The sequence below is a fragment of the Nelumbo lutea genome, chromosome 8 (assembly GCF_056320005.1).
Source record: "Nelumbo lutea isolate HS-2025 chromosome 8, American lotus-T2T, whole genome shotgun sequence".
Classification (NCBI taxonomy): domain Eukaryota; kingdom Viridiplantae; phylum Streptophyta; class Magnoliopsida; order Proteales; family Nelumbonaceae; genus Nelumbo; species Nelumbo lutea.
In genome coordinates this window covers 54,540,808-54,555,872 of record NC_142691.1, presented here as the reverse complement: position 1 = coordinate 54,555,872, position 15,065 = coordinate 54,540,808, and the positions used below count along the sequence as shown (strand labels likewise).

The window sequence follows — 15,065 nt, the reverse complement described above, 5'->3', positions numbered from 1 at the left end:
GGTAAATATGAACTAAGATAGAAATTCTACAATAACACTAACTTGATAAAAACGAACTAAGAAATATTATCCAAACCAACTTAGTAATTATATACTCAATTGAGCCATCAGGTAAGTTAAGAGTCATGAGAAATTGGGAGTCAATTGAAGTCTATATATATTCTTGTTAGCATCATTTTGAGGATTATAAATGGAAGAATTTAACCCTTACACTGTTACGATTGCTATTGGAGGCCTTATGTCTCCCTCCAAGTAGATGGAATCCCACATTATGTCATAATTGGATCATATCATTTGGCATCAGAACGGGCATGATTCCAGATTACAAACATCACTTTTCACAACCGCAAATGAAAGTTCAACCATTGACAACCGGCCAAGAGCAAATGATGGAACTACTCACGCAAATGTTCGAATCCCTCATAGCTCGTTTCGATTGACTGGAAGCCATCTACAATGAAGAGAAAGAGAATACCATCGATCGAAGACGTTGACAGTGTGCAAAGGATAAATTAAACCTGCAATCACCACCTATTCTAGGCCTTGTCCCTGAAGTTCCGAGTCCCGACAACCCAGATCAAGATGGGATGGTCCATGTCATTGCCAAAACCAGCAGCCTTCCATAGCAAGTGACATCCTCGTTAATATACACCTAACTGTCAAGTATTAATGGACCAGTTTTAGATTGGACCCTGTCCAAACCAAAATCAATTGGAATAGATTGGACCAACCAACAAGACATATATACATATTAAATTAGACCAATCCAGACTTAATGGTCCAAAGTATTATTAGATTGGATTGGACCTGATTCATCTGTAATAAATTAATATTGGATTTAATTGGATTGAGCTAATATCTGATTCATTGATATAGAAGATGATAATATAGTTGGTTATTGGACTATGCATGTTTGGGTTAGAGAAACAATCTAAATTAAAACAAATTTGAACAGATTAGATGATCCATACATGGAATGGATCAGTCCAAAATATTCATTGGATTGGATTAGACCTGGTCCATTTGTAATGCCACGTGATTCATATAATATTTCTAAATTCCAAAATAATCCTTTTATAGTAAAAAAATACTCTATTCGACCTTAGATGAAATATCAATTTTGCCCTTCATTTTTTTCTAAAATTTTCAAAAGAAAAATCCAACGAATAGATAACCAAGGGAGTGTAAATGCAATTCCTCTACTTGCTCTCTGATGGGGCATTGGAGGGAGAGCATGCTCTTGCTCTGATCATAATATGTTGGACTACTTGATGCCTTCGACCATCAAGCATGAGAAATTAAACAGACGATGCTGATGCACCCATTATCATACCTGCAACAACTGTTCAAAAAGAAATTAAACTTATATTTAGAAACTATTACCATGTTAATCTTTTTTCTACCTTTCTACTTTTCATTTATATCGTTTTTGTTACTGTTAGGTTTTCATATGACTTGTTAGTTGTTTCTATCGTAGTTTTAAAGGAATTTGCGAAAGCTCTGCAACCACTCAATAATCAACCGACGGAGAGGGTTGGACCAAAAGAGATGCGTGGAAGGACGCATTCGTTTACTAATCTGGACTGAAGTGGCACATCTATTGAGTTGGTCCAATGGAGATGTGTGGAAGGACGTTCGTTGAACTGTTCAAGCAGAGAAGACTTTTCCGTTGCCAGTTTGCCTAGCGTCTCTCAGTGTTCATCGTTCACTCCATATATTATCTTTTTTGTTTTTTTTCACTTTTTTTCTGGTCTTCTTCGCGTTTTAGTCCTGCTACCTAATTGCACCAAGACTTAGAAACTGCTGCGAATTTTCTTTTACCTTTTCCTTGGAAGACGGGGCAATCGGGGCATTAATACCCAAGGTCCCAGGTAAGGGGCAGAATCAGAGAGAGAGAGAGAGAGAGAGAGAAAGAGAATGGAGAAACGGCTTAATGATGCAGCTATGGAAGGTGACACAGCGTCCCTGTGCCAATTGCTTGACGAAGATGCACTGATTCTAGACAGAGTCAGGGTTGGCCCTGTTGCAGAAAATCCTCTGCACATAGCATCATTGCTTGGGCATCTTGACTTTGCTAAAGAAATCTTGAGACGAAAGCCGGAGTTGGCTCGTGAGAGGAACTCCGAAGGAGCCTCACCTCTACACTTAGCTTCTGCTAAAGGGTATGTCGAGCTTGTCCAAGAGCTGTTGAAGGTCAACTCCGACGTTTGCTTTCTCTCCGATCAGGAAGGAAGAATTCCTCTTCATATAGCAGCAGTAAAAGGCCATCTAGGAGTGATAAACGAGTTAATTAACGCCATGCCTGAGTCAGCACATGTGAAGACGGATGGAGGAGAAACGATTCTGCACCTGTGCTTACAATATAATCAGTTTGAAGCGTTTAAGCTGCTGTTACAAAGTGTGGAGAATAAAGACTACTTCCTCAAGTCCAAGGACAACCGTGATAACACCCTTTTGCATCTTGCTGTTGCCAACAGGCAAATCAAGGCATGTAAATTCGTTTTTTTCTTCTTTTTTGGTTTCTATATTTGCAGGTAGCTAGTGATACTAACAGAAGAGGAATTTAAAAGTGCAGAGTATAAAATTCTTGCTGACGGAGCCCACCAGTTCCGGTGTGGAAGTCAATGCAATGAACTTGAATGGTGCCACTGCGCTGGATACTTTGATACAAAGTCCGGCAAAACTATGTGACATGGAAATTGGAGAGATCCTTCGAGATGCCGGAGGCTTAAGGTCCAGGGATATCTCTCAGTCACCCAATAATCAGATTCTGACCCCGGCAAGTAACCGGACGGCACTGCCTCGTGCACAGAGCGGACGGGAAGAGGAAGACCATCGCTGGTTAAATGAGTATTCAAATACACTGATGGTGGTGGCCATATTGATAGCAACCGTAACATTTGAAGCTGGAAACAACCATTACAAGTGTACGACCCATAATACCACCCCTAATTGCATCGACGCTGATAGGTATTATATGTTCGTTTACGTGGACACTCTTGGGTTTCTATCATCTCTCACCATAATCGTGCTGATACTTGTCGGATTTCCTTTCCGACGGAGGTATCGGATAAGGGTTTTGACAGCGGTCATGATGATCGCAATCACTTCAGTGGCTTTGATTTTCTTGATGTTTCAGTTGCAGACAGACTTTCGAACTTCTCTTATAATTTCTTGGCTGACATTCATGGGCATGCTCATGGTGCGGCAGTTGGTTCGGTTTGTTAAATGGACAAGAGGGAAACCCCAATGGAGGTACATGATGCGGCATTTGATCAAGATCACAGTTATCGCTGTTTCAGCGGCCGTCATGGGTCTATTTTTTCAATGGGTAGGATTAGTAAGCATGCTTGCATTTTGGGAGTCAGTTAGGTTTGCTCGGTGGTTGCTTGAGAAGCGTGGATTGGTTAGCAGGAGAACAAGGGGAGAAGAAGAAGCAGATGAACGTCTTTCCCAATGGAGGTATTTCATGGAGATCACGGTTATAGTTGGCGTAATGGTTGTCTTTAAGGAATATTTTGGATTAATAAGCATGCCTTCATGGTGGTTGTTGCTTCGGTTTGTAAAATGGAAAAGAGAGAAACCCCGATATATGATGACGCCGCATTTGATCAGGAACGTGGTTATCGTTGTTACAATGGCTATCTTTGGAGCAATCTTAGGAGCAATTTTATATTGGTTTGAATTAATAAGCATGTCTAACTTGTCTCCATTGTGGATTGTTGTCTTTTTTGTGTATGCTTTATTGTGGCTCTGTGTTGGGTTTGCTGTATTGTTATCTCAGAACAGTGGATTACTTGACAGGACAACAAGTGGGGAAGGAGATGAGAGAAACCCAGCAATCGAGATGTTTGAAACTTTGATGCTAGTCTAGAAGTTTTTACACTTTAGAGTTTAGACCACATCGGTTGTATACAACTATTTCCTTCTGTAATTTTCCTTGTTACTTTATTGGATTTAGAAGCTAAAGTCCGGACAGATTACAACACGTGATAATACTACTATATTTTCTCTTAACTATAGTCTTATTTTAACATTTTAATTAAGTTAGAAGAAGAAGCGAATGAAGGATAGACGGTGTTAAATGAATGAAAAATCGTGACCCACCATATATATTAATTGAAGGGAATGGGTAGAGAAAGTGGTGGTGGTTCTTTTCCTCTTAAAGTTGCAATATTCCTTTTAAGAGGCCTTAAATCATTAACCCAATGACTCATTGTTTTGGGCCTTTTTTTAAAATTAAATTTAGATAGACATATTTGCATGTCCTTGTTTTTTTTCTTAATAAGTTTTGCATTAAATTAATTAATTTTCTGGTCTAATACATAAAATGTTGGATTAATATTAAATATATAACTAGAGAGAAGTGATATACTTTAAATTAATATTTCCTCATCTAATATATAGAATGTTTTGGTTAGAAATAAGCTACCCAAATTAATTGATTCGTTTATTTTTAATATTATATTAGACATCTAATATGATATCACCTTTTGTATAACCATGGTTTATTGATACGATACGTCCCGTATCGGGCAATACCGTATGTATCTTTTGAAAAAGATACTATCCAAAATGTCTGGGGACCACCAACTTTTTATAATAATAAAAAACACATGTTAAGCTTCTCAAAAAACCAAACTTTGAAAAAAAAACTAAAAAAAAAAGTGTTTTGGTCGTTTCTAAGTACTAATACGATACGGTCGAAATACGTATCGTATCGATACTTTGAATCTTATTTTCCCTAATCTCACTGGACTTAATGTTTTCCGTAGAGTAAAATTATTTTACTCCTTTTAATCTGATTTGGGAAAGTTTTAATTAAAAGTTAAAATTTATATCAGGGGTATTTTAATAAATATCCATCTGAATTTATAGATATAAGGGTAAAAAAAGGGAGGCAAGTGCAGGTTTTTTAAAACAAGGGAGGCTTTATATATAACTATTTTGTGTCATTTTGAATATAATTAATTTATATTTTAATTTTAAGATTTAAATTAATTAATTTCATTAACTTATGTGGACAAGCCCAGATGCCCAACCCAGCCCATGGTCATCCTTGACCATTCTTCTTCCTTTTATCTACATATGCTCAACAAAATGTAAGCACATAACTTACAGGAAAAATCTATGGTGTGGGTTGATTGGTTATAACTTTCTTTTCTACTATCATGTCTTCCCGGCATCATACCTAACTTTTTGTATAGGTTATTTCCTTTTGATTTGATCTCATTGTAATTGCCAAACTATATATGTTTTCAGTCAGAAAAAAGAAATATTCCAAAAAAAAAAAAAGGACAAACAAAGCATCATTAATTAAAATATCATGTTGCTTTCTATATGTTTATGGCCTGTTTAACTGAATTTTGTTTTCATGTGGATCTCAACTAATAGGCAAGAACTGAAGTGTATCCAAAGAATTGTTCAAGAGATCTCCATTATAGGGAAGTCAAACGAAAGACCGAGACTCGTTGCTAAATGGAGAGCAAATCTGGTTTTCATAGGTCGCACCTCAACCCACCTCACAGTCCTGGCTGCATATCGGAAGTATTTATTATTGATGGGGAGATGTTCCCAGTATTCGGTGGGATATAGCTATGTGGTCAGTGGGTCAGTGTAGGAAGCGCTTTGTGAGGAGAGGATCCCAATTCTGCTGAATGTCAGATTAAATGATGTTTGCATTGTTGACTTGTATGGTATGGGATTGGGGAATAGGAATACTGCTCTTGCAAAGGTCATTTCTAAGGTACATACCTTGTAACATTTTCTTAAAAAACAATAAAATGAACGTTTTGTTAGACTTCGTGCCCTAAGTTAAATAGTATGATTAACTTTGAAATCATTAGGGATGCAACAAGTACGGACCTATCTTGAAATTTTATACGGGTTAGGCTTGGATTTTCAGTCTTTGGGTTGGGCTCATACTAAGAAAGCCTAGGCCTAGTCTTTAGATAGTCTGAATCCAATTTGAACTCAATCCAATCATACACATTCATACATACATATATATATATATATATATAAATTTTTCATACATACTTGCATATATATACATATTTGCATAAATAAATAAATAAATATAAGGAAAAATTCTTGATTAGTACGTTGTACTTTGGTCCCTAAACTTTTAACACATGACAATCCATTATTCGTCGTTGATTAGCTGTTAACCAGTTGTTAAGTGGCATTTGAAAAAGACACAAATGCCCTTCAAGCATTATTTAATTTCTTTATCAACAATCTAGACATTGACAAAAAAATTAACAGTCCCAAATCCTTACGTTTTCCATTCAAGAAAGTTGGGGTCATTTGAGAGGGCATTCTAGTGACCCCAACTTTCTTTAACAGAAGAGACAAGGATTTGAAATTGTTAATTTTTTGTCAATGTTTGGATGGTTGACGGGTTTGTCGAAGCCCTCAAAATTAGTACTAGTCCCACAATAAAATATTTGCAGTAAAAGTGGTTCTAGGTCGAATCCCACAGGGAGCCAATCAATAATCTCTTAGCCGAATGGGTAAAGTAATTGTGTGGGAAAATTAAATAACTAAAATTAAAAGAATAACAAACTAAACAAACAAGAGAAAATCAGTCTTACCGAATTCTGGTTCAAGGGTTCGGGTTGAATCGATTGACCATCGATCCTAAGTACAATTCAGCACTCTTGCAATTCAAGCATTTAACCTTAGATTTACTAGGATAGCCATAATAAACCTTGTGTTTTCCTAATTCAGTTGACCAAACCCAACATTCGATCAACACTTATCACCACTCAAATGGGTACGATAGCGTTCCATGTTAAACAATGATAGCATTAAGATTTGTGAAAACAGTTAAACCAAAATAACAATAATTGAGATAGCTGCAATTACTGAATTTTGTTCCATCGATTCTTTTAGGTTGAACCATGTTAAAACATTGGTCAAAGGCTGTCACGAACAATTGACCCAAAAAGATATCAACCTAATTGCTACTTGTACCATTATTCGTGACAATTACGGATCACTGAAATCATGGATAGCAGTAGGAAAATCAACATTAATTCAGTTTGTCAGACTAATTAACATTAACATCCAATAAAAATGTGCACAAGAACCAATGAATACTTGAATTAAAAAGAAAGAAAATAAAGTAACTACAGAACCTCACAATGACACAATCGAACCTCCCCCCTTGAACCAGAAAAAGAAGCTTAGTTGCTCATGATCTGCGCAATCTCCATGCTTTGCTTCTCCATGGCCGAACTGATCTTCTTGAGTTGCTTGATGCTTGATTGCTGGATGATTGAGTGATTTCTAGAGCTGGTTCGCCCCCCTCTTTATATAGCCAAAGGAGAGGGCTGTTTTCCAACTCCTTCTAGGAGATCATCTTATCCTTAGGGAGTTTTGATCTTATCTTGAACTAATCCTATCCTATCTCTTATCTAATGCTCAATCTTCTTATCACTCTAGGATTACATTCAAGACTTTAGATCTGATAAAACTCTCACCTTGGAGATTACATTCGAAATTCGGACTCTTAACTCTTGAATTCGAGTTGGGCTGCTTCAAGGTACTGCGAGTTGGGCTTAAATTGTGAAATGGGCCTGGCTGCGAACTTGCTCCGAATTTGGGCTCGTTTTCGTACTCGATGCGGGCCGAATCTGTCAAAACACAAAACATAAAAGTTGTGGGCCTTCCTTTCATCTTTCTAATGCTTCTTGAATTGTCCAATTCGGTGTCCGGAATTGAGAGTTAGGCCCAGATTACTGACTATCGCCGAAACTGTGCAAAATCACCCGATTTGCCCTGTTTTCTTCCAATTGCCTTCTTTATTGCCCTGAATCGAAATACAAGAGTAATGAATCCATTTAAGTGCTAAATAAATTTAAAAGAGTGAATATTGGGGGATAAACTTAAGGTTCATTTTGGTCTCATCAATGGTTGATAAAGAAAATTAGATGACTCTCGAAGGGCATTTGTATCTTTTTCAAATGTCACTTAATGGTTGGTTAACAGCAAGTTAACAATAGGTACTAGATTGTCATGTTTTAAAAGTTCAGTTACTAAATAGTCACATTTTAAAATTCAAAGACTAAAGTGGCACTAGGCCCAAAGTACAGAGTACTAATCAGAAATTTTCCCTAAATGTTATATTTGTATGTATGTATAATTTTAGATTAAATTCGTTGATTCAATGATGAACCCAAGCCCAACCTAAATTCACCAAATTATAGTGTGGGTTGGACTTGGGTTAAGAACATCAAGCTTAACTTCGAACTCGAGCCTTAAACCAAACCTTCAAGGTTGGGCCCGGATTAACCATAAACCCGACCCAACCCACTCAATTTGCACCCCAAAAAAACATAAGAAAGATGTCGTGTTTGCTTTTCATTAAGAGTGGACAGATGATATGAACCCAAGTAGGGTTGGATTCAACCGAGCTGAGCTGAATAGTATGAGGCTCGAGCTCGAGCTCAATTTGAAAAAAAAAAATATTTTATAAAAATTAATAATTATATATATGTGCATAAATAAATAAATAAATATTAGGAAAAATTCTCGATTAGTACCTTGTACTTTGGGCCTAATGCCGCTTTGGTCCCCAAACTTTTAAAACGTGGCAATCCATTACCCATCGTTGATTAGCTGTTAACCAGTTGTTAAGTGGCATTTGAAAATGACACAAATGCCCTTCAAGCATTATTTAATTTCTTTATCAACCATCTAGACATTAACAAAAAAATTAACAGTCCCAAATCCTTACGTTTTCCATTCAAGAAAGTTGGGGTCATTTGAGAGGGCATTCTGGTGACCCCAACTTTCTTTAACAGAAGAGACAAGGATTTGAAACTGTTAATTTTTTGTCAATGTTTGGATGGTTGATAAAGAAAGTTAGATGACACTCGAAGGGCATTTGTGTATTTTTCAAATGTCACTTAATGGTTGGTTAACAACTAGTTAACAATAGGTACTAGATTGTCATGTTTTAAAAGTTCAGGTACTAAATAGTCGCATTTTAAAATTTAGAGACTAAAGTGGCACTAGGCCCAAAGTACAGAGTACCAATCAGAAATTTTCCCTAAATGTTATGTATGTATAATTTTAGATTAAATTCGTTGATTCAATGACGAACCCAAGCCCAACCTAAATTCACCAAATTATAGTGTGGGTTGGACTTGGGTTAAGAACATCAGGCTTAACTTCGAACTCGAGCCTTAAACCCAACCTTCAAGGATGGGCTCAGATTGACTATAAACCCGACCCAACCCACCCGATTTGCACCCCAAAAAAACATAAGAAATATGTCGTGTTTGCTTTTTATTAAGAGTGAACAGATGATATGAACCCAAGTAGGGTTGGATTCAACCGAGCTGAGTTGAATAGTATGAGGCTCGAGCTCGAGCTCGAATTAAAACCTTGAGCTCGAGCTCGATTTGAAAAAAAATATATTTTATAAAAATTAATAATTATATATAAAAATTTTTTTTATTTGATATTTAAAAAATAAGATTTATAACATTTTTATTATATATATCATTTTCTATAATTATTTTACATTACATTATATTATATTATATTACATATAATATATATATAGAGCCAACTCTATTAGGCTCGAGCTCGGCTCATTTATTAATAAAACCTATAATCTGGGCTCGAGCTGGAGCTCCATTGAAACTGAGCTGAGCCGAGCTCGAGTAGCTTGTGAATAACTCGGCTCGTGGCCACCCCTAGCCCCAGTGTGCTTTTCATACGAAGACTCGGAATCTGCTCGTAATTTTCCTTTCCTTTTCCTGGTACCTGTCTGAACACAGGCGAATCTGCTGAGAATTTTCTTTTCCTTTCTTTCCCAGCAATGCATGCACAGGGGAATCGAGCATAAATACCCAGGTAAGGGGCAGAATCAGAAGATATACACAAAAGTGCAAAAAAAATAAGAAAAATGGAAAAACGGCTGAATGATGCAGCAATCGCAGGGGATATAGCGTCCTTGTCCCAATTGCTTGACGGTGATGCACTGATACTAGACAGAGTCATGGTTGCCCCTGTTGCAGAAAATCCTCTGCACATCGCAGCATTGCTTGGGCATCTTGACTTTGCTAAAGAAATCTTGAGACGAAAGCCGGAGTTGGCTCGTGAGCTGTACTCCGAAGGAGCCTCACCTCTACACTTGGCTTCTGCTAAAGGGTATGTCCAGCTTGTCCAAGAGCTGCTGAAGGTCAACTCCGACGTTTGCCTTGTGTTAGACCAGGATGGAAGAACTCCTCTTCATTTAGCAGTGGTAAAAGGACATCTTGAAGTAATAAGCGAGTTAATTAAAGCCAAGCCTCAGTCGGCACAAGTGTTGACAGATGGAAGAGAGACGATTCTTCACCTGTGCTTACAACATAATCAGTTTGAAGCGTTTAAACTGTTGCTACAAAGTGTAGAGGATAAAGACTTCTCCCTCAAGTCCAAGGACAAATATGGGAACACCCTTTTGCATCTTGCTGTTGCCAAGAGGCAAATCCAGTTATGCACCTCGTTTTTCCTTTTTGGGTTTCTATATTTGCAGTTTCTTTTTCATTTTCTTGCTCTGGGAAGTTCGTTCAATTTCACAGCCAAGGAATTAACATTTGCAGACTGTAGAATTCTTGCTTACGGAGCCCAGAAGTTATAGTGTAGAAGTCAATGCAATGAACTTGAATGGTGTCACTGCGCTGGATGCTTTGATACAAAGTCCAGCAAAACCATGTGACATGGAAATTGGGGAGATCCTTCGAGGTGCTGGAGGCTTAAGATGCAGGGATATGTCTCAGTCACCTCATAATCAGATTCAGCTACCTCCTGCTAGGAGAAGGCGGAAGAAAGAAGTCGATGGCTGGTTAAGAGAGTATACGAATACACTGATGATAATAGCGATATTGGTAGCAACCGTGACATTTGAAGCCGAAACCGACGACTCTCCTAAAGACTATGACATTGGGTATCCGCGTTCCGGTAGTATTGCCGTTTATGCAAACACTGTTGGGTTTCTATCATCTCTGACCATAATCGTGTTGATACTTACCGGATTCCCTTTACGACGGAGGTATCTGATTTGGGTTTTGACAGTGATCATGATGATCGCAATCACTTCAGTGGCTTTGGCTTTCTTGGCATACACTTCTGCTTTTAGAACCTTGAATTATCTGATGGTTTATTGGCTAGGATTCATGGGCATGCTCATTGTGTGGCAGTTAGTTCGGTTTGTTAAATGGACCAAAGGGAGACCCCAATGGAGGTATATGATGTGGCATTTGATGAAGATCACAGTTATCGCTGTTTCAACTGCCGTTTTGGGTCTAATTCTTGGCTGGGGAGGATTAGTAAGCATGGTTGCTTTTTGGGGCTCTGTTGGGTCTGCTTGGCGGTTGCTTGAGAAGCGTGGACTGGTTAGCAGGAGAACAAGAGGGCTAGAAGAAGAAGAAGAAGAAGAGCGTCTTTCCCGATGGAGGCATTTCATGGAGATCATGGTTATAATTGTCGTAATGGTTGGCTCGCAGGATTATTTAGGAGCGATAATCATTCCTGCATTGTGGTTGTTGCTTCTGTTTGTTAAATGGACGAGAGGGAGACCTCGAAGGAGGTATATGATGCGGCATTCGATCAAGATCATGGGTATCGTAGTTACTGTTGTAACGGCTGTCATTTTAGTGATTTTAGGTTGGGTAGAATTAATAGGCGTAATTGCATTGTGGATCGTTATTGGGTTTGTTCTAATATGGGACTTTGTAGTGTTTGCTATATTGTTGCTTGACAAGCGTGGATCACTTAACAGGACAACAAGAGGGGAAGAAGAAGACGTGAGAAACTCAATGGAGATGGTTTGATTCTTTCTAAGCTACATCCACATCAGTTGTATGAAACTGTTTCTTTCTGTAATTTTCCTTATTACGATATAGGAATTAGGAAGCTAAAGTCCGGACGGAGTAGAATACCTGATAGTAGTGTGTTCTCTTTAGTCTTGTATAAAAGATACCTGTTTTAACCTTTTAACTTAGATTAGAAGAAGAGAATGAAGGGTAGACAGTGTTAAATGAATCACAAATCATAACTCACAATTGAATGGAATGGGTACAAAATGAAATTCGAATCCACAATCCGCCTACAGGCTACAGTTGCTACCAAGACCGCTCAAAATCTTGAGAGATGAAGATTTATTCTATTGAACCAGAGAAGAATGAACAGGAGATAGCCACTTGGGTCTGTCTGTCTGTCAAAGATGTCAAAGGCTGAGGGGGAGATGGCCATTCCCTCAAATGGACTCTTTTCCCCTGAAAATTCCCTGGGAAGAAATGGAGAAGGCTCAAACAAAACCACTTGCATTTTCAACAACTTCAGTCTGTGGCCAACATTACAGAAAACGAATTTAACAAAGGCAAGTTTGCCCAGTTCAACTGCTACAGCGCAATTGGCAATACGACCATGCAAACAAAACCCCAAAATCGATTCTGAGTTCTGGGTCACAGAAGGGCCGATTTGGAATCAATGAGAAAGGATCCTATTTTCTAATTTTTTCAGGATGTGTTTGATAGTTGATACTCATCCACCGGGCAGTGCAACAACCTTGAAACTAGAAATGTTCTGTTTCAAGCATTTGAGCTTCATCCAAATGCCCGGAAAAAAAAAAAAAAAAAAAAAACTCCTCTCATCTCTTATATAATCGGATTCTCAACTCAGATGATGATGATGATGAGAGATTCAGAGGGTAGAGTTGAATTTTGTAAAGAATTTTGAATCAAACCAAATCCAAACAGAGCACAGGAGAAAACAAGAGAAATTACATAGAAGTCGAGGATAATCTGTTTAGACCCTCAAAGTAATAAATTTGGCCAAATTTGAGCAAGCCCGGCCAAATTTAGTCGAAGGTCGAGATCGATGTAGGGTGCTGCATTCATCTCTAAGGCACGGTACATTCAAACAGCCAAAAAGCCAAACTCCAGCCCCGATTCAAGCCTTTTCAACAAGAAAAAGAAAGTTAATCCTACCAGATATACTCATAATGACTAAGAACCCTAACCCAACTGCTTCAGACAATAGGAAGAAAATTAATCCTTTCGAATATACTGAAAACTAAGAACCCTAGCACTACTGAGTACTGATCAATCCAGAATCCCTAACTTCTTATTTTGCAAACCCTAACCCTATCTGTAGCCCTGGATCTGGATGAGCGGGATGTGGCTCGCTTTGTGATCTATGCTATATATATATAGAACCATCGAGGATCAGTTCACAGTCCTCAAATTACGAATTTACACCTCACAATGCTCTTTACTTGTTTTAGAGCTGGGAACGTGGACCGAGGTTTGAACCACTCGATGAGTTCTGTAAACTATTAATAAAGTGAAACTACAAGGATAATCACGAAAAGTGCATCCTTTTTCTTTTTTCTTTTTCTTTTTTTTTTTATCAAACCTTGCATCATATGACTGATTAGTGATAACAGTACAATTAATTAAAATATATAATTTTAGCGGACTACATGGAAATATAAGCAGGGGACAATTTTGTAATTGGATCGAACTCATTGAAAGTTTTAGTGTCTAAAATTAGAACTTGTCCAAAAGTAGGGATGTCAACGCTATTCAAAAATTTGATTTTGAATTCGATATTCGTCATAATCTAATGGAATTCGTATAATTCAAATATTTAATCGGTGGAATTCGGATAAAATCTGATTCGATTCGATAAATATTCAAATTCGATCGATTATTTAATTCTTATATAAAATATTTTTATATAATAATTAAGTTATATAAATAATTTATATATTTTATATTAATAAAATATTTATCTATATATTTATTAATTATCTAAAATAATTAATTAATCAAATTCGAATCGAATCGAATATTCAAATATTTATTCGGATTCGAATTCGGATTTTTATTTACAATATCTGTCAAACATCGAATCGAATTTGGATATCGGATTCAAATTCAGATATTACCTAATCTGATTTGAATTCGATCCGTTTACACCCGTATCCAAAAGGAAGGCTTTGTTATGAGTTATGACTATATAGGAAGGGATTTTGTGTTCGAACTTGGTCCTACAATTATTTTCAATTCAACTTTCTCTGACAATTCTGTCAAATTCTCCTTTGGAAAATGTGGGTTATGATTAGGCCTATCAATGATATCCAAAAATTTGAGATTTGACCTAACATCCAATATGATTATCTTGAATTTGGATGATGTTTTTATATAATTGAATCGGATTTGGATATTATAATCTATGTCCGATTAATAATTGGATCTGATTTAGATTTGACTCCATTTGTTAAAATCTGAATTCGATTACAATATAATATTTATTAATTTTAATATATAAATTATATATAATTATATTTATTAATTTTTATGTTATATTTATATTAATTTATTATATATAAAAGTTAAAAAATAAATAAATTTTTAACTTTCCTGGTACTTTAGAAAATTTATAGTGGAGTCGGATTAAATCCAAATCTGACCCAAGTCCGTTAAAATTCGAATTCAAATCCAAATCTTTAAATCTGATCAAATTTTGGATTGAATTCGAATGTAAATTCTCAATAATCGGAAATACGAATTTTGTTGCATTTGATCCAAATTTGGTCTAACTACACCTCTATTTTTAATCCTTATTCATTTTTTGGGAGGATTTTAAAATTGGTTGATATCATTTTATTCCTTTTCCATTCATGTGACGCATATAAATCCTATTAATCAAGACTATTCACCTAAACCCACTTTCTTTTTATTTTGATTGGTTGTATATGGTAACATTGCCTACAATATTTTGAATTGAAAGACCACTTATACTTGTAAGTTAAAACATGAACACCACTATAGTATCCAATGAAATAGAAAATTGATTGTTAAACTCATAATGCCTACATAAAACGGATGTGGTGGAATTTATACTTACGACACCAACGGTACCAAAGAGTGCCGTAGGTGGGAACCTATAGTTTATACCAACTGATTCTTTGGTTCCAAAGTCTGCTCCAAAATCCTCAGTATAGGTGGATTTTACAATCCATGGCCCAAGCATAGAATTCAATCCCCATATGACCTAAA

The 15,065-nt window shown here is 36.7% G+C and overlaps 2 protein-coding genes across 2 annotated transcripts; both read left to right on the top strand.

Annotated features, from left to right (window-relative positions):
- The first annotated feature begins 1,917 nt into the window (after window positions 1–1,917).
- LOC148844237 (uncharacterized) lies at window positions 1,918–2,567 on the top strand. Its single transcript, XM_088959519.1, has 2 exons — window positions 1,918–2,487; window positions 2,535–2,567. The coding sequence occupies exons 1-2, from the start codon at window positions 1,918–1,920 to the stop codon at window positions 2,565–2,567; spliced, it is 603 nt and encodes a 200-aa protein (XP_088815645.1).
- Window positions 2,568–9,911: 7,344 nt separating this feature from the next.
- LOC148844236 (ankyrin repeat-containing protein BDA1-like) lies at window positions 9,912–11,883 on the top strand. The gene is made up of 2 exons (XM_088958666.1): window positions 9,912–10,503; window positions 10,631–11,883. The coding sequence occupies exons 1-2, from the start codon at window positions 9,923–9,925 to the stop codon at window positions 11,829–11,831; spliced, it is 1,782 nt and encodes a 593-aa protein (XP_088814792.1). The 5' UTR covers window positions 9,912–9,922; the 3' UTR covers window positions 11,832–11,883.
- The last annotated feature ends 3,182 nt before the right edge of the window (window positions 11,884–15,065 follow it).

Excerpts from the sequence above, each read along its gene's own strand:
- LOC148844237 (XM_088959519.1), top strand. The coding sequence starts at position 1,918 with ATGGAGAAACGGCTTAATGATGCAGCTATGGAAGGTGACACAGCGTCC. Across the intron at positions 2,488-2,534 it reads TTGCCAACAGGCAAATCAAG|GTAGCTAGTGATACTAACAG; the intron begins GCATGTAAATTC and ends CTATATTTGCAG.
- LOC148844236 (XM_088958666.1), top strand. The coding sequence starts at position 9,923 with ATGGAAAAACGGCTGAATGATGCAGCAATCGCAGGGGATATAGCGTCC. Across the intron at positions 10,504-10,630 it reads CAAATCCAGTTATGCACCTC|AAGTTATAGTGTAGAAGTCA; the intron begins GTTTTTCCTTTT and ends TACGGAGCCCAG.